Genomic DNA, 24,228 nt, shown 5'->3' on the forward strand with positions numbered 1-24,228 from the left:
AAATCCTGAAGCAAATGCAGGTATCAAACGTACCGGATAAAAACATAAAACGGCTTATCTGTCCGCTGCGGGAAGTGTGGGGTGAGTAGTAAGCTCCAGTCCCGACGCTTTTCGTCCCAATATAGAGGACCCAAATAGATGACTGTCAGTAATAGCTGCCGGGGGTCGTGCCTCTCAAATAACAATTCTAAAAAAGAATCTAGTTTACGGACAATGTGGCTGTAGGGTTTATTTACTAAGCAGCCTCCACTTGATGTGGTGTTTAAGCCCCAAATTTAAAATTGTAATGAGTTTAATAGCAAAACACGCCATGTTTTGCTTTTAATGTTCTTGCCGTTTTAAATTTGGAGCTTAAATGTGCCAAGAGGCTTGTAATAAAACCCCTAGGGGCAGATGTACTAAGCCTTAGAGAAAACTAAAGTGGAGAGAGATAAAGTACCAGCCAATCACCTTCTAAATGCCATGTTACAGGCTGTGTTTGAACAATGACCGTGAGAAACTGATTGGTTGGTACTTTATCGCTGTCCCAGGCCAAGTATATCTGCCCCTAAGGGTTAGGGGTCTATTTACTAAGCCTTGGATGGAGATAAAGTCAGCGGAGATAAAGTACCAGCCAATCGGCTCCTAGCTGTCATTTTTCAAACACAGAGGCAGATGTATTAACCTGGAGAAGGCATAAGGAAGTGATAAACCAGTGATATGTGCAAGGTGATAAAGGCACCAGCCAATCAGCTCCAATATGTAAATTAACAGTTAGGATCTGATTGGCTGCTGCCTTTATCACCTTGCACATATCACTGGTTTATCACTTCCTTATGCCTTCTCCAGGTTAATACATCTGCCCCACAGCCTGTGACATGGCAGTTTGGAGCCGATTGGCTGGTACTTTATCCCTGCTGACTTTATCTCCACCCAAGGCTTCGTAAATAGACCCCTTAGTACATCTTTCCCTTTGTATGAAAAAATGGGAAGGGTGTCATAGAGCTCTAGGCCTAGGACCAATCACATAGTACATTAACCTTTTATTTCATTTTTTTGCTGAAATGTGTTTCCTTTTCTTTGTATGTTATATACGTAATCATCAATCTTCCCTCATCTGTAATGCTTTGTGTAGAGGAGATCTATTAGAAGCCAATGCAAAGCCTAAAACAGTGGAATCTTGGCATTCATTAGCCAGAGAGAGAATCCTCCCCAGCCGGTGCACAGACACCCACAGCTATTTGCTACCCTTCTGCATAGTCTCCGGGACTATTACTGTATCGTCTAATGCATTGATGTCTTATGTCTTCGCACAGATAAAGAATCCTATTATCCGCTGATGGATGTAAATTGGTGGGCGGACAATGCTGTGATCCTGGCTCGCTGTTCTGGTTCTTTGACCGTATCGTCTGTAAAAACATTAAAGAACCTGCTGGGGAAATCCTGCGAATGGTTTGAAACCTCTCCGCAGGTCACCGCAGCCCACGATGGAGGGTTTCTCAGCTTGGAGGTAACACTGGAGACTGTAATTACCATTTAGGCTTAGGGAGGTCCAAATCTAGGATGATGTTAATGAGGACAGAGAATGCTTTTCATATTTGTATTGAGGCGGTAAATGTGGTGGGGTTTATCTAGAATATGGAGTTATATATGGAGGTGATTTACTTTCACTTTCTACAGTATTGTAGTATTTCATCATATCACTATGATAGGACTGCTAGCAGCACCAGTGGCGTAAGTTCGTCCAAGACGCCCGGAGGCAAGATGAATATTGGTGCCCCCCTATTTCCTATATTAAGATAAATGTGTGTGTGTGTGTGTGTGATTGTCAGAGAAGTATCTTCATATAGTTAAAATTCTCATATTTCCGATACAGGAGCAAACAGCTTCATTAGTATAGTGTCTGCTTCCAGTGTAATAGGTTGGGGTTTCTAATCCTGTAATCCTGGGTATGACACTTGTAAAATGTGTATATTCAGTATAATAAAGAGGGTGTGACTTGTAAGATGCAGGGACCAGTGAGGAAGCCAGCCACTAAAAAGACAGCGGCAGCTATCAATTAACTTAAATCAATGGTATCACAGAATGAGAGGAGAGGTGCCCCCCTTCAGAGCAGGAGCCCGGCGGCAGATGACTCCGTTGCCTCCCAGAGTTCTGCCTCTGAGCAGCACATCTGTAATATCATCCATTCTACATGGTCACAATGTATTTTTAATATGAACTAGCTCTATTTATTTTATCTAACGACATAACAAGAAACAAATATACATCCACCACCCACATTTATGATGGCACCCTATCAATCAGTTATTTTCTAGACACAAAAGTGCATTTAATTATGTTCATTCCATTATAGTACTGTATATGTGTTCCACCTCGTATTGCACCCCGCTACAGCACCTGTTGTAGTTTGGGTCTAAACTGTGCTTATAAAAAGGAAGCCTTGTTTTACAGATGCGCCGAAACCCATCCGAAAGTGCCCCGCCCCTCTGCGATGTCACTGCTTACATATGAACTGATTGGTCCAGCCCTGTGCATTGAACTGTATTGCATATTTTTCCGTTTCCTCTGCTGACTGCCCGGTTCAGTGGGAAGAAACGTGTGGAAATCGGCTTGTCCAGTTAGCTAATAGCTGGAGTCGCCGCATATCAAAATACATTTAAGTTGCGATGTAAAAGAGAACAACATTAAAGGAAAATGAAGCCTGTTTAGCAGATCCTGGGGATAAATTGCAAATAATACGGTGTAACTTTGTCTGCCTGCTGCACTTTAACCCCAGAGCGCTGCTTAAGGAAATTGAAAGTAAATTGTTTCCGCAATCAGTCATTTTAATAGCCTGAGAACGCCACTATCGCTCTACTTTACCAGACTTAAGCTTATTACAATTATAGTGTGTGTGTGTTTGGAGTTATCCTAATCTATTTTTGTTGGGTCTTAGTTACTGACTGTACTTCTGTGTAAGCTCCTGAACAATGGATTTCTTGCAGCTTACATGGGTTTTAGCCCATGTGTTCAGCACCTGCTCTGATAACACCTCGTGCTGAAATATTAGATGCATCCTGTGCAGGACATTAGTAATTGTTGTGCAACAGTTTTAAATATTTGGGAAACCCTGATATAGGATGTCAGTGTAAGATTGTGTTTCTTAATCTGCCAATGACTGCTGCCTCACTTCCCCCATTCATCATTTGCCACAAATCCAATTCCAAGTAACCGCCCATGCTGCCTCTCACACTCACTCCCGCACCCAGACGGACGCTCCTCCAGAATTCTACAGATACTCTTTACAAATTCATATTTTATTCAAAGCCCACCAGCTTTCCCCAAAAGTCATGTCCCCTTCCACACACCTACATCCCCTCTCCATCTTAACACCTTCCCTTTAGATTGTAAGCCCTCACGAGCAGGGTCTCCCGTCCTCTTGCTGTACTGCTCTAATACTTCTCTTCATTTGAAGAATGTTTCCCTCCTGGACTTTGGTAAAACCCTTGATTTATTTTAAAGTTTCTATCATGTCCCCCCTTTCCCTTCTAAGCTCCAAACTATACATACAGTATTGAGATTTCTTAGTCTTTCTGGGTATGTGATGTAGGCCATGCACCATTTTAGCTGCCCTTCTTTGTACATTCTCTAATGTATTAATATCCTTTTGAAGATATGGCCTCCTGAACAGAACACAGTATTCTAGATGAGGCCGCACCAATGACCTATACAGTGTCATTATTACTTCATACTTTCTTTTTCATCCACTAGGGGTCACTGGAGTACTCTTGGGATACGGACGGCTTCCGCAGGAACAAGGCACTGAATAATTAAATTTAGAACTCTCCTCCCCTCCATATCCCAGAGTACCTCAGTGTTTTTTTTCTGTGCTCATAGTAGCAACAAGGCTTGTGTGGAGCTTATCCACACTACTTTTGTTTTCTTTTTCTTTTTACAACATTTTCCACATCCCTTCCTCCCTTCCAATAGGCATGGGTCCGGGATAGTGGAAGCTGCTACAAGCAGCTGTGGCGTGTCGGGCCTCTCTAAAAGAGCTCCCTCACAGCCACGTGCAGGACTACCTGCAGGAAAGGCTGGACGGAGCTTACAGAAGAAGCCCCGTCATAGCCCCTCACCACAGGCGTCCAGGTATGTTGGGGACGGGGCGGTCAGCTCACGCTGCCGCCCCGCTGTGTGGGGACACTGTTGTGAAGTGCCGAGCCGCCCGCCGCCGCTTCCAGGACACCGCCGCTATGTGAGCGACCGCCTCTACCTGGTCACCGCCGCTATATGCTGTCTCCCGCCGCTCACTGAGCCGCATCGGCTGCATTCACCTCACATAGCCACCGCTCCACGGCTCTATGCAGCGCGCTCCCCGGCTCCCTCTACTTCAGCTCCCCGCATGTAAGCCCCGGCTCCGTGTAATAGACAGCGGTACACGGAGCACGGGGAGGGGGGGGGGGGGAACACACACACAAGGGGGGAGAAGTGTGCCCATAGCAGCAGCAGAACGCTGCATGGGTAATTAGATAGATAGGCAATTAAGCCTTTTTTTTAACAGGATTATTCACTGGTTATATTTGTTTGGAAAAGTTATAATCTGCACTTTGTTTTATACTGTAAGCATGGGGGGGCCATTTTAACCATGCTTCCTGTTTTCTTCCTGTTGTGATTCCAGAACTTTCCTGTACTACATCTCTACTCCACCGAAGGCGCAGGGGTGTTAGTGGGAATTTGGGATCAGATTTCATATAGACTGGCGTGCACTGCACTTGGCCAGATATATATATATAGAGACACCTTAGTACTATTTTACTGAGTCTTGTCTGTCTTTGTATTTTGTGTTGTCTGTCTGCATAATGAGCAAGGCACCAGCAAAAACAAAAAAGCAGTTTCACTGCCATGTCTGTAAGAGTGTGTTACCGGATGGATCTACCACATGTACAGAACGTTTTGTGGATTCAGCTACGAATACAAGTTCGGCTACGGTTTCAAAGCCGGTTTCATCCCCGGACCCTCCATGGGCTATGCTAGCAGATGTCCTGGCTGGATTGCAATCAGAATTGGCCGCCACTCGACAGGAGCGGGAAGCGGCAAGATCTGAGTCTAGGGTGAGACCGCTAGAACTACCGGAGGGGTCTCAGCCTTACCAAAAGTCCAAGTCCACTTTGGGTAGAAGGGATAAATTTAATTTGTCTTATGATTTACCAGTTTCTGCTATGTTGCATTCTGACGATTCTATGCCAGACCTCTTTGCGCAAGATGACGGTGAGTAGGGCGAAGTAGACCAGCAGTCAGATAGTGACGATTTTGACAGCCCGGGCATTGATAATCTCATCAGAGCGGTGCGTCAGTCTCTGAAATTTACAGAAACTGAGGAGCCTCTGACAAATGATGAAGTCGTCTTTACTAAATGACAGAGAACTCCAATGTGTTTTCCTGTTTCGGAATCTCTTAATAAGATGTTACTAGAAACACAAAAAAATCCGGATAAACGGTTTTCTATACCTCGCAGATTTAAGTCTAGTTACCCGTTTCCAGAGTCTGTGACAGCTACATGGGAGAATCCGCCATTGGTGGATTCGTCTGTGTTTAAACTTACAAAGAAATTAACCATACCAGTACCAACTGCTACTACGCTTAAAGATCCTTCGGACCGTAAAATAGAAGCTACAGTATGCTAAAGTCCATGTATATAGCAGCAGGAGTGTTGCTTAGACCTGGGTTGGTTGGCATTTGGGTAACTAAGGCGCTAATGGTATGGATAACAAAACTCAAGTCTGCCCTACGTGACGATCACCTTATACTTTTCGCTGATCAAATCTGGGAAGCTGCTGATTATCTATGTACAGCTTCTACTGACGTCTGTCAGCTCACTTCTCGCCTTTCATCGTCGCTAGTTACAGCATGACGAGCACTCTGGCTGCGTTCTTGGCAAGCGGAGGCGGAGGTCAAAAGAGGTATAGAGGCGTTACCTTACGGTGGCGAGAAGTTGTTTGTTCCTGAATTGGACAAATGGATTTCTGAGGCCACGGGAGGAAAGTCTGTTTGCTTATGATTGCCTCCAACAGTACCTAGACGGAGATACTCTGGACCTGCGTTCAGATCCTTTAGACCTCAGTCCTTTCGCGGGCGTGGCAGAGGAACAGCCACGCCTGGTAGACGAGGTCGAGGACGTTGTTTCCAACAAACCAACACCAGTCGTCAGGACGCTAAGGTCACCGACAAGCCAGTGGCATGACGGGCTCCCAGCCCATCTCGGGTCTCCAATTGTGGGAGCACGCCTTCAGACGTTCCAGTTGGCGTGGCTCCAGACGTCCACAGATGGGTGGATCGGCAATTTAGTGTTAAAAGGTTACAAAATAGAGTTCGACTGTCTCCCGCCACTGCGGTTTTTCAAGACAGACAAGAGGGCGGTTCTGCAAATTGCCATTCAGTCTCTGCTGGATGCAGCAGTTTTTATTCCGGTCCCTGTACACCAACAAGGTCAGGGTTATTATTCCAGTCTGTTTGTGGTATCAAAGCCGGATGGCTCGGTCAGGCCAATATTGAACTTAAAGGGTCTCAATCAGTACGTCACTTACTACAGATTCAAGATGGAATCTCTGCGGTCAGTAATTGCAGGTTTAGAGCCACAGGAATTCATGATTGCACTGGATCTCAAGGATGCGTACTTACACATTCCGATTTGGCCACCTCATCAGAGGTTCTTGCGGTTTGCAATACGGCAGAACCATTACCAGTTTCAGGCTCTACCGTTTGGCCTCTCGTCAGCGCCTCGGGTATTCACCAAGGTGATGTCTGTAATGATAGCTCATCTCAGATCCCTGGGAGTGATAATAGTTCCGTACTTGGACGATTTGCTCATCAAAGCTCCGTCTCAACAGATGCTCCTCCAACATGCGTTGCTAACGTACAATGTACTAGTTCAGCACGGTTGGATTGTCAACTTCAAGAAATCACATCTGATTCCGTCTCAATGACTTCAATTCCTAGGTATGATTCTCGATACGGTAAGTCAAAGAATTTACCTACCAGAACAGAAAGTACAGGTCATTCGTCATCTGGTACAATTAGTGCTCAAGCCACGCACAGTCTTGGTACATTTGTGCATTCGCCACTTAGGCACAATGGTGGCGGCTTTCGAAGCGCTTCAGTTCGGGAGATTTCACTCACGTCCTTTTCAACTGGATGTGCTCGCACAGTGGTCGGGCTCGCATCTGCAGATTCACCACAGGGTGAGGTTGTCGCCACGGGCCAGAGTGTCTCTACTCTGGTGTCTCAAAGTACACAATCTAACCGCAGGGAAACGGTTCGGCGCCTGGAATTGGATAATTCTAACGACGGACGTGAGTCTCAGAGGTTGGGGAGCTGTAGTTCAAAATTGTCAGCTCCAGGGTCTCTGGGTGGATCACGAAAGATTGCTGTCTATAAATGTCCTGGAACTCCGGGCAATTTACAATGCGCTACGACAAGCAGTGCACATGCTTCGGTCTCAGACTGTTCAGGTGCAGTCAGACAATGCGACGGCGGTCGCATACATCAACAAACAAGGAGGAACGAGAAGCCGCATGGCAATGCGGGAAGTAGCTCGAATCCTCAATTGGGCCGAGCATCACCAAGTGATATTGTCGGCAGTGTTCATTCCGGGAGTGGACAACTGGGAGGCGGATTATCTCAGCCGTCAGGATTTTCATCCAGGAGAATGGGCATTAAATCCAGAAGTGTTTCACATGTTGGTCCAGAGGTGGGGTTACCCTCAAGTGGACCTGATGGCATCTCGCCACAATCACCAAACGCCCCAGTATGTGTCCAGAACGCAAAGGCAGTGGCGGTGGATGCTCTCACCATCGCGTGGCCGTACAGCCTCGTGTATCTGTTTCCGCCGTTTCCGCTGCTCCCTCTGTTGCTAAAATGGATCAAAAGAGAGTCCGTCACAGTCATACTAGTGGCGCCTCATTGGCCTCGGAGAGCTTGGTTCTCGGATCTCCGCGGACTACTCGCAGACGATCCTTGGCCGCTCCCACTACGTACGGACCTGTTACAACAGGGTCCGTTCCTTTACCCCGATTTAGCGCGGCTGCGTTTGACGGGGTGGCTGTTGAGACCGCCCTCTTAAGAAGAGAGGGCATTCCAGAATAGGTTATACCAACCATGTTACGAGCTAGGAAGCCGGTTACGGCAGCTCATTATTACAGAATTTGGCGTGCCTATATAGCTTGGTGTGAAGATCGGAAGTTTCCGACATCATCTTTCAAGTTATCCCGTCTTTTGTTATTTCTACAGACGGGGTTAGATGGAGGACTGCGTTTATCTACACTAAAGGTGCAGGTATCTGCGTTGTCAATTTACTTTCAAAGACAATTGGCTCTATTGCCGTCGGTACACACTTTTCTGCAAGGTGTCCTCAGAGTACAGCCTCCATTCATTCCACCTACAGCGCCATGGGACTTGAATCTGGTTTTAGATTTCTTACAGTCTTCATATTTTGAACCCTTACAACAAGTGGATATTAAGTTTCTCACTTGGAAAACAATTTTTCTACTAGCCTTAGCTTCGGCAAGGCGTGTTTCAGATTTGGGTGCCTTGTCATGCAAGCCACCGTATTTGGTGTTTCATGATGACAGAGCGGAACTTCGGACGAATCCCGCTTTCTTACCAAAGGTAGTGTCATCTTTTCACATCAATCAACCAATAGTAGTTCCTGTGTTGACAGGAAATTCTGGAACCTTGGATGTGGTACGCGCATTACTCGTTTATGTATCCCGAAGTCTACAGTTCGTAAGACGGATACGTTGTTTGTTCTCTATGATGCTGCCAAGATGGGTTGGCCAGCTTCTAAGCAGACCTTATCCAGATGGATTAAACTGACCATTCGTCAGGCTTACCTTCATGCTAGGTTACAGCCGCCTACATCAGTAACAGCTCATTCCACACGTTCTGTGGGAACTTCGTGGGCAGCTGGTCGTGGGGCTTCTATGACGCAGCTTTGCCGTGCGGCTACGTGGTCATCAGTGCACACGTTTGTGCGCTTTTATAAGTTTGATACGTTTGCGGCATCAGCATCTAGCTTTGGCCGCCTAGTGTTACAGGTGCCAAACTGCTCTCCCGCTCACGGGGGAAGCTTTGGTACGTCCCAAGAGTACTCCAGTGACCCCTAGTGGATGAAAAAGAAAATAGGATTTTGGTACTTACCAGGTAAATCCTTTTCTTTGAATCCATAAGGGGCACTGGACGCCCACCCAGAGCAGTTTTACCTGGTTTGTGGTAATTTCAGGGGATCTTATGGTAACACATTCTCACCGACTGGTTCAAAGTTTCAAGTTCTAGCGGTTATAGTGCCAACTGTTTAGTTGTCAGTCACGTTATATGTCAACTTTATTGTTGTCCGTTATGTTATATGTAGTTCTCTATTGTCAACCTCTCTATAGCTCCTGTTCGGCTCAGTAAAAAAACACTGAGGTACTCTGGGATATGGAGGGGAGGAGAGTTCTAAATTTAATTATTCAGTGCCTTGTTCCTGCGGAAGCCGTCCATATCCCAAGAGTACTCCAGTGCTCCCTATGGATTCAAAGAAAAGGATTTACCTGGTAAGTACCAAAATCCTATTTTCTGCTACTGATTCCTCTCCCAATGCAGCCAAGCATCTGACTAGCCTTCCTCATTACTTTGTTACATTGCTTACCTGCCTTTAAGTCACCTGAAATAGTGACGCCTAGATCCCTTTCCTCCTCAGTAGTTTCCAATATAGTTCCACTCATGTCAGGTATCTCACACAGAGAGGTAATCAATTTGTTGGCCGTTGGGATCCTGGAGATCAGGATACCGACGCTGGAATCCTGACAGCCGACAATGCAGACAGCCGGAATATCGGCTCAAAGGGGCTATTCCCACTTGTGGGTGCCCAACGAGCCCGCAAGGGGCCTCATAGCGGTTGCCCCGCTGCTTGCATACTGGAGGGCGGGGTGCCGCTGGCGGTATGCTGACGGCAGGCATCCGGTCCGCCGAGAAAACATATGTACTTATTGTTCCAGAGCAGTCTTTTTATTTTAGTGTTTGTTTCCTTCTGCAGGATTGTATACAAGAGGTACACAGAGGATGCATTCTATAGTCATATTTCCCATTCCCCAAATTATCTTACTTAGTAATGTGTTTACGCTTTGAGGTAATTTTCATTTGATTAACCATTAAGTTTTGGTTAGCATTTCTTTGTAGTTTATATGTGCATGGTTTCAGTGTTTTACACACTGCATCTACAGTTAAATATGTTAATACAGGTTGAGTATCCCTTATCCAAAATGCTTGGGACCAGAGGTATTTTGGATATCGGATTTTACCGTATTTTGGAATAATTGCATACAATAATGAGATATCATGGTGATGGGACCTAAATCTAAGCACAGAATTAATTAATTTATGTTACATATACACCTTATACACACAGCCTGAAGGTAATTTTAGCCAATATTTTTTATAACTTTGTGCATTAAACAAAGTGTGTGTACATTCACACAATTCATTTATGTTTCATATACACCTTATACACACAGCCTGAAGGTCATTTAATACAATATTTTTAATAACTTTGTGTATTAAACAGTTTGTGTACATTGAGCCATCAAAAAACAAAGGTTTCACTATCTCACTCTCACTCAAAAAAGTCCGTATTTCGGAATATTCTGTATTTCGGAATATTTATATATGGGATACTCAACCTGTATTGTATGTTTAAAAAAAAAGAATCTTAAACTCACATTTGTTTGTTGTATGCTTCAATTCTATTTTTATTTTTTTAAATAATCCTAGGTGCGTTATGTGGTTGCTCCATCACCTCTGACAGCTGCTCAGTCTTTTTTTGAATCATTATTTCCATTAAAAATATTTAAAAAAAATCCCAGCAACTTTATTTTGATTGAAATCAGGACAGCCAGACTTTTATTTACCTGTCCATCAAGAACGTGGGTATGTTTATTGCCAGGATAGGTCCAAAAGCCTAATGTAGTACTCTGAGTCCATGACAAAGAGCAGTCAGTAGACCGGATCTGAGATGAGATGTGACCATTACTCATCCCTCGACCCCTGAAAGCCACTATAGACTTACTGCAATAATAACCGACCTGTTACTGTACAGCGCTCATGTAACTACAAGTCCCAGCATGCTGTGACAGCTGCAACAACGGCAAACCCACGGTCTTCAGTCTGCGTTACTGTCTTCTTGGACAGCACTCGTGTGGATAAAATCTCTATATACCAGGTGCTAGACAGACATATATACAGCAAAACAGAAAGCTTCTGAGCTGACATTTACCACACTGCGCACTTAATCATAGTTCTGCTGTGAATCTCCGTGGTCGGTCTGTGATTAAGCACACAGCATGTGTCACCAGCCTTTCTTGTTGCTGCGTGCATACCAATTTGCCATCCGGACATAGATTGATTTTAATATATCGATTTGTTTTTGCTTTAGACACCTCAAATGTTACAGAACTACCAGTATTATTATGTATTAGTTATATGGAATCTTCTCCTAGATCTGTAGTGTTCTTTCTTCAGAATTCTAATGAGGGAAATGGGTTTGACACTCACCAGCTTTTGTCTTTTGTCTCTGTGCTGCTGAGGTGGCATCGGGCACCGCTGGGGAGAACCCATTGGGTTACTGTGTCCCACAAAGGCTGTGCAAAGTGCTATCCGGTCTTTAGGTCGACACTTATTTGGTCGACCACTATTGGTCGACATGCATTAGGTCAACATGAGTTTTTCACTTTTTTTTTTTACTTTTTCATACTTTACGATCCACGTGGACTACGTTTGGGAATAGTAACCTGTGCAGAGCGGTGCACTAATTGGGGTTCCCGGTCACTTTACGAAGAAAATGACACCAAAAATATATAAAAATTCATGTTGACTTTTTCCATGTAGACCTAATGACCATGTTGACCTATTTCAGGTGTCTATCTAGTCACCGTTGACCAGTAGTGGTCGACCTAATGACTGTCGACCTAGTTGCTTTCGATTCTATGGTCCACACCCGTGTAAAGCATGAATAAGTATGGCTGCATTCTACAGTCATCTATAATCTACCTGGAAATAGAACATTTTTGGTAAACCTAAGCCTACAGATTTTAATTTTGAGAAGTAAAATACATTTTAAGAATAGAAATGAAAAACGGTGATGGAACCAGCAAGTGCTTAGGAATACAGAACTGTTATTCTGTATCTGTAAGGGAATCTCTACTTCTGCACACAGACAAATAAGAGCAGGCCTTTATAGTGCACCCACTGCCTAAGCACAGTGGCCAATCAGACTATAGGGTGAACCATGAGAAAATAGTAATATATACTGTATACTGAGGCATGTGGTTCTGTATGCCTCACCGATGTATCTAACTCATTAATGTCACTGGTTCACTCTGAACTTTACTGGTTGCCTCCCCCTGATTTATAGTTAATCAAAAAGGTCACGGACCTATTGAAGAACAAAGAAACATCTGAAACCGTCCATGTGTGAACTTTGTTTCAGATACAGGTGCATTTATAGCGCCAACTTCCTGCGCCAGTGTGACAGGGTCTTCCCATCACTGTCCAGTGCTGATGGAGAACCCTGCTTCTTCTGCTATATAATATATGTGATGCTGTTATTATGCCGTGCGCTACAAGTCGCGTTACACATAACGCGTGAGCGTCGTGTGAGTCATTAGCGCCGAGTGTCTTTTTTTTGCGTCTTTTTCCGTGAAAATGCGTCTTAGACACAAAGTAATGTAAGCAGAAGCTGCTTATGCATCATCCAATTACTATGCGTCTAAGACGCGTTTTCGTGGAAAAAGACGCATAAAATATGCTCTGTGCTACCGAGTCCTGCCACGGCATGGCACAACTGGAAAGGCTGCATAACGTGACTGCAGGATGTAAGAGGACACATCTGTATGTGGTCAGGTACTAGTCAGAAGCATGTTAAAACTAATACACAACAGTTTTGGATTTAGCTGTATACATAAACTATTTACAAAATAGACTTTTAGGGGCCTATTTGTAAAAGCACAAATTGTTTGGAAACAAGATTACGACATGTTTAAGTTAAAGTACTTCTTATTATTCCTCTAATGTTTGAGGTACAATACATACAGATGTATCACTATCTCCTAAAACTTGTCTCTATAATCTGATACCATCTTCAGATGGTGTCAGCTGGTTCTGCCTATAGGGAATGGCCACCTGGAGATGAATCTTCCACCCTTCCCGGCAAGCTGGATGCTCCACGGAAACTCTTTATCGGGACAGCGTTTTATCAGATGTGCTTTCCCTGCTACAGTTTTATGATAGATACCCTGAAGAAGCATCTCTTATCACTGCAAAATACCAACAAAAACAGATTTATCAGGGCAAATGCATGGAAATTAATAAATATCCTCCTTAAGCACAAGTGCCATGGTTATTTTTGTTGAAGGACAGGCACTCTGGGCTGTGTCTGTCCTTGTACTAAAACATGCTGGGCACTAGGACCCAGAGTCTGCAGGGTGGTGCAGCCTCTGACCTGATGTGCTACTGTGCACAGCTGCAGCCACCGTTACTGTGTAAGAGTGTGTCAGTACTACTCAGCTCCTGAGGTGAGACATGTATTAGCTGCAATAACCTGTGTTTGTTATCACTGCTGTTAACCTCTGCATTACCACTGTGTTCCCGCATTACCCAGTTAACAATAAATCCAGCATCCTGATTAAGGACTCTCTGTGTGGCCTAACAGTCACTTTCATAAGCGCCGTGCCCCTATTGTGACCACCAGACCAATACGTTATATCACTGGCACTCAAAGCCAGGTATTAAGGCTGTTTATGGATGTGCACAGTTAGGCCAGGTACACACTACAGCAGTGTCGGCACGATTTGCTGTGTCGGCATGACAAATCGTCTGCATCGCTTCCTGTGGACCCATGATTTGCGCACTCCTGCAGTCATTAGCGACATCTAGCAGTTGGCCTTGCTGCGGGGCCAACGGACGATATCGTTAGCGACCAGACGCATTGAAAATGAGTATGTGTACATCCAATCCCTGCTGGTCCGCTCAGGCATACACCCGGCCTTAAGGCCCATACACACGGGGAGATTCGGGCTATGCCCGATTCTCACTATGCGACAGGGGCTAAGTCGGCACATAGTCAGTATCGCAAGCACACTCATTATGTGCTTGCGATACTGACTATGTGCGATTTTGGCTAAGTGTCAATTTTGACTATCTCTTCTTCAGAGATAGACTGTGCAGGCAAGACAATTTTGACTATCTAGACTTGCGATGCCGACCGCACGGTACTGCGCATCGGCATGGAATCGGAATCGCAAAGTGACTTTCACCTTGCGATCTGCACTAACTTTTCTTACGATTTTGGATATATAGTCAAAATCGTAAGAAAATATCTCACCGTGTGTACACGCCATTAGTCAAACCAAATTGACTAAGGTACTGTACGAATTAAGTCAGCTGTCCTCAGCCGTGGATATCCTTAAAACCTGTACTGTTAGGGTGCTGTGAGGACGAGTTTGGGAACCTCTGGGCAACACTGTATGTTAAAAATATTGACACCACAAAATTAATATTAATGTCATATAAATGGAAAAAGAAAAAAAAAAGAAGAAACATTTTTAGTACACTTGTAAAAGTGTTTGGACTATTTGTAAGAGAGAAAGAGAGCTATTTACTATGGGGGAGAAGTTACCATAGCAGACTCCAGTATCAGAGTGTACTGTAGCTATCGCTTTGTAGAATGCTTTTGATAAATGATAGCTACTGTACAGTAGAATCTGGTTGGTTGCTATGCCCAGCTTCTCCACTTGTCCCCATGAGAAGATTTGATACATCTTCACCTTAGGCTTGGTACACACTAGGCCGACAGATTGGCCGTCCGGTTGGACATAGGCGTATGTACTAACCGATCGTCAACCTCATATGTTGTGCCTGACGTCACAATTGGGCGGGCATTGACATGTGCCTGCCAAGATGTGGTGTCAGTCACCGGCGGCCTCTGTAGCAAGTATACCGCCCGTATACACAGCACTATGCGCCGATATATTGCCCATTGACTCTGGTGTTCATAGACCTATCGCTGGTACACACCCGTCGATGGGTGAGTGATAAAACGGGCGTTCAATTGAATGGGCGCTATTTACTGTGTCGGCCAGAGGGTCTCATTCAGACCTGGACGCAGTTGCACGGTCGCTGACATCCAGGTGGTCTGCTCACATGCACCGGCCTTTGTGCGCGACCTTGCACAAAGGATGCGGCCGCAGTGTGATTGACAGGAAGGGGCGGAGTTTCGGCGTGGTGTGGGGGGGGGGGACACGGACTATTTTCAGGGGGGTGACTGCATGAGGTCACACACAGCCGGTATTAAATAACAAAAAGCTCACTGACCGCCTGACGCCAGGGGTCAACCTTAGATCCGATGCCTTAGCAATGTAATTGCGGACGAATCGGGGCGAGGGGGGCGGGGCGGCCTCCCACATGCTGGGTGGCCCCCAGCATGTGCGGTGATGAACGCAGATCTGGCTGCGTATTCAGTGATCTACGTTCATCTCTGAATCACCCCCACTGTGTACCCAGCATTAGTTCTGTAGAAGAGTATTGGAGATAACGAATCTGCAAATTGCAATAACTACCAGCCATGTACAGTACAAATAAATATTGACACAGAGGTACTTTGAGTGATACCTGACTCGACTATAATAAAATGTATCTCTTGAGTGTACTGTTATAATTTTTAATTGTGTCCTCGGGAAATTCAGTTTTGAGCTGTAATTGAAATGGTAGCACTCATCACAGCACACGTCTCTTACCTACACCATGGAACGGGGACAGATAGCATTTGAGAGAAGTAATTGTAGCACACAGAGACCTTTATGCTGGAAAAAACACTTGATATTTGGTGTAGCAGCAGGCGAGCTGTCATTTACTAAATGAGCGATGTCATTAATGAGTTGTGGGGAAAACACAGCTCTGCTTGGCCAAGTAATGTATAGGAAAAATGGTCGATGGAGAATTTTATAATAATAAGAAAAAAAAGAGTATATGATTATTTCTTTTAATTTGTAAGTAAACCCAACTCTCTGGCGACATGTCCTCTCTATCCACCCTCATCATAGTGGTGGTTATGCTGGACTTATGCTGTGATGGCAGGGGATAGTACTGTAGATATATAATCTACTCCTAGTGCGTCATGTAGTCATTTTGATGTGTGGTTACTCTTGTGTTTCCAGTGTGAAGTAAAACTCGCTCCAAAGCGGTCCCGCCTGGAGAGCAGAGCCGGTGAGGAGTACGGGGACGAGGACTCAGACTGCGATGACGAGATGTCGGCCAAAGCCAGATACTTTGCTTATATTAAACAAGGGCTTTACTTTGTTACCGAAATGGAGCGCTTCGCCCCTCCTCGCAAACGTCCGCGCACTATTACAAAAACCTACCGGCTAGTGAGTCTGAGGTCCACCACACCGGAGGAACTCTACCAGAGGAAGGTGCGCTGGTGGTTAAGCGATATTTGTAAATTATTTTCAGTGCTCTTAATAATATATTTTATTATTATTATTGCCAGAAATTCTGTACAGTGTAGACTTTACATAAAAAAATAAAAAATATTTTTTTTATTTTTTTTATTTCTGGCACTCGGAGTATGATCAGATATTGTTGATGTCTTTCATTCTGTACGTTTCAAGTTGATTACAATTACATAGCAGCTGTAGGGGTGTAGTATGAGTGGCCGGCGGCCAGGATCCCGGGGGCCAGCGTACCGGCGCCGGCATACCGACAGAGGGGCGAAAGCGCTAAAGAGCCCCTTGCGGGCTTGCTGTGCTTGCCACACTGCTGGCTACGCGTGCCACGCTATTTATGGACCCCCAAGAGGGAGAATGTGTAGGCATGCCGGCGGTCGGGACCCCCCCGGTATGCTGCTCGCCGGGATCCCGGCCGGCGGTATACTGAAGACCACCCCTGTAGATGGCTGTGTAGCACTTTTAGCATTTGTAGAACATCCAAATGGAGTTGTTATAGCCATCAGTTTACAGCAGAACAGTAGATTACACAGACTCCTGTCTCCACCCCCCTTTCCCCCATAAAATGCAGACTAGCTCTAGCTCCTGTTAAATATGAGTTGTCTTAGGTGGACAACATTTCCATTTGTATTTTTGGTTAAAAAGAAACCTGCGTGCTGATTTGTGGGTAGTGTGTCTGTTGCCGCTTTCCTCTTCATTACGTCAGCGCTCTAGGCCAGTGTGTAGCATATAAAGTGTTGGCGGAGGGCAGGGGCTGGCAGTGGAGGGTCAAGGCCATGCCCAGTATGTAGTGTCATGGGCAAGATTTTCACTACTCTTCTGAGTGAACAATACTTTCACTTAATTAATTTTCAGCCCAATTAAAGAACCTCTGCCCAAATGCTGACAGATCCTCTATAAGCCATACCGTATGGATGTTTGAGAAACTTAGCGATAATTGTGGCTCATATTTCTGTTTCTGCAGATTGATAATGAAGAATATGGCGAGGCCTTATCCTTGGCACACGCATATGAACTGGACACCGATCTGGTTTATCAGAGGCAGTGGAGGAAGTCAGCCGTCAACGTTGCAACAATTCAGGATTACCTGGTATGTTACTGTACAGATAATTAAATTGTGCAAGGCTTGTGGTTTTGTTTAAGCATAACTGAGTAGGGAATAGATGTAATCTTTAGTCTTCCTACCCACGGGGTCATTCTCAAAACGTGCCAAATAGCCCCATTTAGCAGATTTGTGATTCCGTCCAGCAAAATGCAAATCCAACAAGATATGTCTATATGAAATGGACACTTCCTGCGTTGCATTTGCAATCCGAGTGCAGTATCCGTAGACGCAGAATCGGATCACCGTTGCGACGGTTGCAGGTTTTGCCAGGCTGCGTAAGCTTGTGAGGCCAGGAAATATGCGTGCCCTAAGTGGAGCCAAAACACTAATCCCAAGTATCTAGTACATCATAAGCAAATAAAGACGCAAAACTGTGGAAAAAAAAATACAATCTACTTTAAACAGTCAAAAGACAGGTCCAAAATAGATGGTTAATCTGCAACCGTTTATCAATTCCATTGTTGCAGAAATATTAATCCCAAGTATTTTATACACTGTATACGGACTAAGATGCAAAAAGGAAAGCGTATGCAGTACAGTATGTGTAAGAATGCAAAAGACCGGTTTGAGTGACCTGCGCCACACGTCACTATGCTTTATCCTTGACTTTGCAACCAAAACATCCTAATTCTAAGTACCTAGTACACTCTTTGTGAGCTTAGACACAAAATTGAGGAAAAAGTAAGGCGTATGGGAATTGTGCATGGTGCAAAAGGAATAAGTGCATGAGGACACGGGAGGCAGTCAATTTGCCGGCTGTTGGAATCCCGGCTGTTAGGAGACCGACGCCGGAATCCCGACATCCAGTGAAATACCAGCGGTCGGGATCTCCAGTCGGGTGGTGGTCCACGCCACCACCCGAGGGGGAATGTTTAACCCTGGTGCGACCGAAGGTCGCTACCGGACCCGAAGCGTGGTGGGGGGGACATGTCCTTCTTGCTGTTGGGATCCCGGCGTCGGTCTCCTGACCGCTGGGATATCATACTGATCTCAAGGACACATCAATTGGATAAACAAAATCTGCTAGGAAGTCTCATGGCGGAAGGCTGACATTACTCTTAAGCTAAGAGAGCCTGGGTCTGAATCTGTAATTAAATTAGTGGCACCCTGTTGGACGATGGCCGTTAACACCGTCAGATCCTGGTTATTGGCTGGCTTCATTTGTGTACAATCCTGATGGACATATCACCCTTCCAGATTAGAAATTGGCCAAGATTGCAGTTTGAGCCAGTTAAGCCTGAAACAATAATTCTGCCTTCCAAATGCTTATATCTGCAGCTTGCAGTAGGTCTAGGATCTTCTTTTTCATATTTCAATGCCTTACCTTTTTATACTTGCAAATACTCTAACAAACACAGATTCCAATTACTTTATTAATCTGAAATAGTCGCTTTCAGGTACAGCGAGTTCATCATAATTATTTCCATATACTTTCCTTCTGTGTTACGATCGGTAATCGCTTGAATACATTAGCACCATTCCATTATTTCATTAGTTGCTTTGCAAAGAATAATACAATTAAATGAGTTGCTATGTATTATTGTGTTCCACTGTTCATTTACTGGAAGTGTCCAACCTCTGTAATGAGTTCTCATTGTACTTATACTGAATATACTGCTATATAGACGGGGGCTTATTCACAGTTGCACGCAAACTGATTGCGCCGCTAGTTTGTAGCTTCATCCCCGTCTAGCTGCTTGTGAAATCACTTGTTATTAGTGTCAGCGTGCATTTGCACCATCCCTACACCTGGTGGAATAGCTCCGTCTGCAAACAGACCCTCAGAACACTGAGCACGTCCAGTTACATCCATTTGGCTACAAGTAGAGACGCGGCCGAGTTACGTACACTCTGTTCTGATGCATGCACATTGCAAAACATCGCAAGATCTGATTGCACAGTAGACTTGTGTACAGCGCTGAATCAGCCCCACAATGTTGTTGATATAGATCTTAATCATGAGAGTTTAAATGATCTGGGTTTAGTTGGATTTTTATTGGGGAGTCTTGCACAGATCATTGGCTGAGCTTTCAGATGATCTGTTTATTATGTCTTGTGATGGACAAATGACTTGGCCAGTCCTCTAGCACTTGTCTCCCGTGAGTGTGTGTAGAGAGTGTGGACCTTCGGGAAGCAGTTGTGATTATGTCTCAGGATGACCAGACTTTGCTAAGTGTGTGGTCAGCTTTATATGTTGCCACCACCAAAATGTGATATTACACACAAGATTCAAGTTCTTAGAACATAGAAAAACATTGTAACATACTGTAGAATGTGATGGCAGATAAGAACCGCTTGGCCCATCTAGTCTATCCTAAACACATGTACACGGAGACACTTTTACACACTAGGGTTATTTTTTGTTTGTCTGGAGCCATTTAACCTACCAGTATATTTTTTGATTGTGGGAGGAAACCGGAGTACCCAGAGGAAACCCACGCAGTATTGAGAGAATATACAAACTCCACCTAGGGTCATGGTGGGAATGGAACCCATGACCTCAGTGCTGTGAGGCAGTAATGCTAACCATTACACCATCCGTACTGCCCTAGTCATGGGCCTGAGTCACATGCAGCAACATCTTACATCCAGGCGTTGTGGGCAAATAGCCGTTAGGCGCTGACCCTCCGATGCCCTCTGTGTAACATCCGTGTCGCCGAGCTCACCATGCAGGTTCCTGACCCCTTTTCATACACATCTTTCTGAGCTTTATTATTTTTCTCCAGTACGAATGCATATTCCTATATATTCTTCAGTCCATGTTGTACTAGTTTTACTATTCTGACTAAATTTGTAAAATTTAAACAGTAATAAAAAAATAATGAAAGAAAATAGAAAGGAACAGTTACACCATCTTGTTTGGGATCTACCTCTGTTGAAACCTGTCACCTATATACCACAGAGCTGTAATGGCTTTCACACCATCACAGCCGCACGGAGGCTCCTCCCTGGTGGTTCATTACTAGGCCTTATCTCCACCCTTCCATAATGTCCAGATTTCTAGGCTTCTGGGAGGTGCGTTTGGAGATAAATAAATATATATATATAGTATAAGCCCAGAAAATGTTTACCTCCATTGAGCATTTGGTAACCGCCGCACTTTAATTACTAGTTTATATCTGAAAATAAAGATTTATTAGACATGTTTATTATATTCATGAAGCAGTGTTCATTGCTATAACAAAGGATTGTGATTACTACAATTAATCAGTGTTCTTATACACATTTTTATATGTCTTGACCGGTTTAATAGACTCTTTTCAAATGAGAGAGTGTTCAAAGGTCTCTCATTATCTTGTGCTTTGCTTTTGTGTGTTTCCTACAGTACGTCCAGGTATTTTATTCTCTCTCCCGCCCCCTGACCTTATGCCAAATTAATTTCACCACATGTATTTTCATATTTTCTTTTCTGATTCTCTTTTGTCCTATTTATTGCAGGCTAATGATGGTAGCATAATTAGCTTATACAAATTAATCAGTAAGAAATAATAGGTTTACAGATTCTCTTCACTAAGACTAGATTAATGTTTTCTTCTGTTAACCCCTGTAGCAAGTAGTAAATTGTAAGACTGATATGCGTAGTGTTTTTTCGTTTTTCGATTCATACAATCCATTCATGTTACTCATCAAACAAGTAGATAGGACACCAAGGATTATTGCTAGAATTGTGTATTATGCTTGATCCCTACACAAAAAAAGTATTATAACCCTACTGAAAAAAAGGAAACTGTTACTTAATTCCATAGTAATGCCATAGTAATTTGGCCCCTTAACCAGTGGACGCAGTCATCTGGCTGGTCCAAATAATCTTCCAGCATCCTGTTACATGAAGTGAAATGGTATACTTCGATCCTGGCAGTCAAAATACCGACGCCGGAGTCCCTGATGGCATCCATTTACGTTGCCACTGACCCGATATTCAACCCGGGAATAACCCTTATTACCCCGGTTGAATTATCGGGTCAGGCGACCCGGGAATTCTCCAAGGCCCCTTTCACATCGCACACTGACCTGTTTCGACCCAGCAATATGCCGGGCTGATACCGGGTTATTTTTGCGATGTGAAAGGGGTATTACTGATACAAATAAGAAAAATAGAAATACAATAAAATCTTGGGTGAGTCAGCATCTGATGAAACATAAACTGGGATCCATTTTAAACATATTATGAAGGGATAAAGAAAAAAGGTAGGGTTCTGACATGTTTAGTTATCAGAAGAACCAGAAGAAAAGAAAAAGGGAAGAGAAAGCCAATAAAGAAATCGTTGGCAATGGGAGAGAGGAGACGAATACTAATGGAAGAAAAAAAAAAGAAGAAAGGGGGAATGTACATTAAAACTGAAAAGAAAAATCAATTTATGGGCCCAGCTATCACATAATGAAAGGGGAGAGGATTTGTTGATGGGATATCCACGGGCTCCCTACTTTGCTGAACTATTTAGAAGAATTTTTAAGGATGCGTGTCATGTCATCCATGTGAAATACTGGGTGTTATGGATTGCATAGAAGGAGGCGCTGACTGTTTCCAATCTATCGCGATTTGGCAAGTGGTCGCAGAGATCACATGACGCATCAGTCTGTTTTGTTTGGACAACAATGAGAGGCCTAGTGGAAGGAGGAAATACTTGGAGTCATATGGAAGGAGAGTGTTAAGCTAAGTCGCTAGAATTAATGGCTTCCTTCCAGAAACTGGCTATGACCACCATATATGTAGGAATGAACCCTCAGCGTCGCATCCTTTCCAGCATCATATCAGATGAACCAGGGTGTATTTTGCTGAGCCTAGAGGGTACATAGTACCATCTATATAATACTTTGTGTATATTCTCTTTTATTTTTACACAAATAGAACTAGAGGCAGCATAGTCCCAAATCTCTATCTAATCGTCATCAGTTAGGGTAGAGTTAAGGTCAGTTTCCCAGGCCCTCTTATAGGAAGAACGCTGAGGAACGGATTTGTCAGTGTGTAGTGTATATATGAAGGAAATCAGTCCTTTTGGTAGAAGAATGCCTGAGACCTAGAGCTTGTGGAAAGTGCCCTATTGACAAGGATGTGATTCACCGTAGAGTGAAAATGTCTAATTTTAAGAAATGCATAAAAATTTCTATCAGTGATGGATTTTCCCGTTTGGATCTGAGAAAATTGAGGAAAGCTTGTGTCTTTAGAGCTGTCATTTAGATATAGGATGCTTCTGTTCTTCCAGGAGAGGAATGATGTTTTGTGCATACCCGGGGGAACAACAGGATTATGTAAGATTGGGATAACAGGAGATGGGCTAGGCCATATTTTTCACTTGCGTAATCTCAGACAGATAAAGTGCGAGATACAATCAGTTGGGATGCTACTACTCTAGGACGGTTAGACCCCAGGATCCAAAAAAAAGGAAGAAACCGTGGAAAGACCCAACTTATAAGCTTCAATGTCGGTCCAGACCTCCCGTGCCTAAGGGTTACACCATTGTACACAGTGCGCTAATTGTGCAGCTACTGTATATAGTATCGTCTAAAATCAGGGATACCCAGTCCACCACTATGAGTAGAACGCTGTCATACCTGTAAACGAACACTAGGGTGTTTGTTTGCCCAAATAAAACGAGAAGTTTGGAATCTTAGGAATTTAAATACATAGGAGGGAATAAAGATTGTGAGAGTCTGGAAGAGATAAAGAAGTCGTGGAACTGCATTCATTTTCACTGAATTCACTACCTATCCATGAGATAAAGTGGTTAGACCATGAAAGTACTGTAAATCTGATTTAATCTGATCTGAAACCGTGGGGAAGTTAGCTTGAAATAACTGGTGATGTGGGTGTGTTTAAAAAACACCTAAATACTTATGTTTCCGTTTGTGCGAGTTAAACGGAAAGGAAACCTCTAGGAATAGTTTGGATGGCCCTGGAATGTAGAAATCTAGAACTTTAGTTTCATTTGTGTTATAGCCCGAGAAATTAGAATAGAGGTCAGTTTCAGAGAGGAGAGGGCATAAAGATTTGACCGGATTTCCCAAGGATAATAAAACGTCATTGGCATACAGTGCAAATTTATGTTCGGACGAACCAACCTTCATGCCAGCAAGAAGAGTTTTGTTTTAACTATTTCTCTTTATGCAATTTATTACTCTTTTAATTTCTCTGACGTCCTAGTGGATGCTGGGAACTCCGTAAGGACCATGGGGAATAGCGGCTCCGCAGGAGACTGGGCACAAAAGTAAAAGCTTTATGACTAGCTGGTGTGCACTGGCTCCTCCCCCTATGACCCTCCTCCAAGCCTCAGTTAGATTTTTGTGCCCGGCCGAGAAGGGTGCATGCTAGGTAGCTCTCCTGAGCTGCTTAGAGTAAAAGTTTAAATAGGTTTTTTATTTTCAGTGAGACCTGCTGGCAACAGGCTCACTGCATCGTGGGACTAAGGGGAGAAGAAGCGAACTCACCTGCATGCAGAGTGGATTGGGCTTCTTGGCTACTGGACATTAGCTCCAGAGGGACGATCACAGGCTCAGCTTGGATGGGTCCCGGAGCCGCGCCGCCGGCCCCCTTACAGAGCCAGAAGAGCGAAGAGGTCCGGAAAAATCGGCGGCAGAAGACGTTCCTGTCTTCAATAAGGTAGCGCACAGCACTGCAGCTGTGCGCCATTG

General features: G+C 44.2%; 1 protein-coding gene across 3 annotated transcripts in view; it reads left to right on the plus strand.

The window, feature by feature from the left end:
• The window catches only part of NBAS (NBAS subunit of NRZ tethering complex), a 1,316,984-nt gene that overhangs the window by 270,077 nt on the left and 1,022,679 nt on the right, over positions 1-24,228 (plus strand). For all 3 annotated transcript variants that reach the window (XM_063915380.1, XM_063915382.1, XM_063915381.1), the window contains exons 14-16: positions 1,296-1,489; positions 16,206-16,460; positions 17,458-17,583. In XM_063915380.1, the coding sequence (XP_063771450.1) occupies positions 1,296-1,489; positions 16,206-16,460; positions 17,458-17,583 (575 nt within the window). The remainder of the gene's footprint in view (positions 1-1,295; positions 1,490-16,205; positions 16,461-17,457; positions 17,584-24,228) is intronic.

This window comes from Pseudophryne corroboree, chromosome 4 (genome assembly GCF_028390025.1).
Source record: "Pseudophryne corroboree isolate aPseCor3 chromosome 4, aPseCor3.hap2, whole genome shotgun sequence".
Lineage (NCBI taxonomy): Eukaryota > Metazoa > Chordata > Amphibia > Anura > Myobatrachidae > Pseudophryne > Pseudophryne corroboree.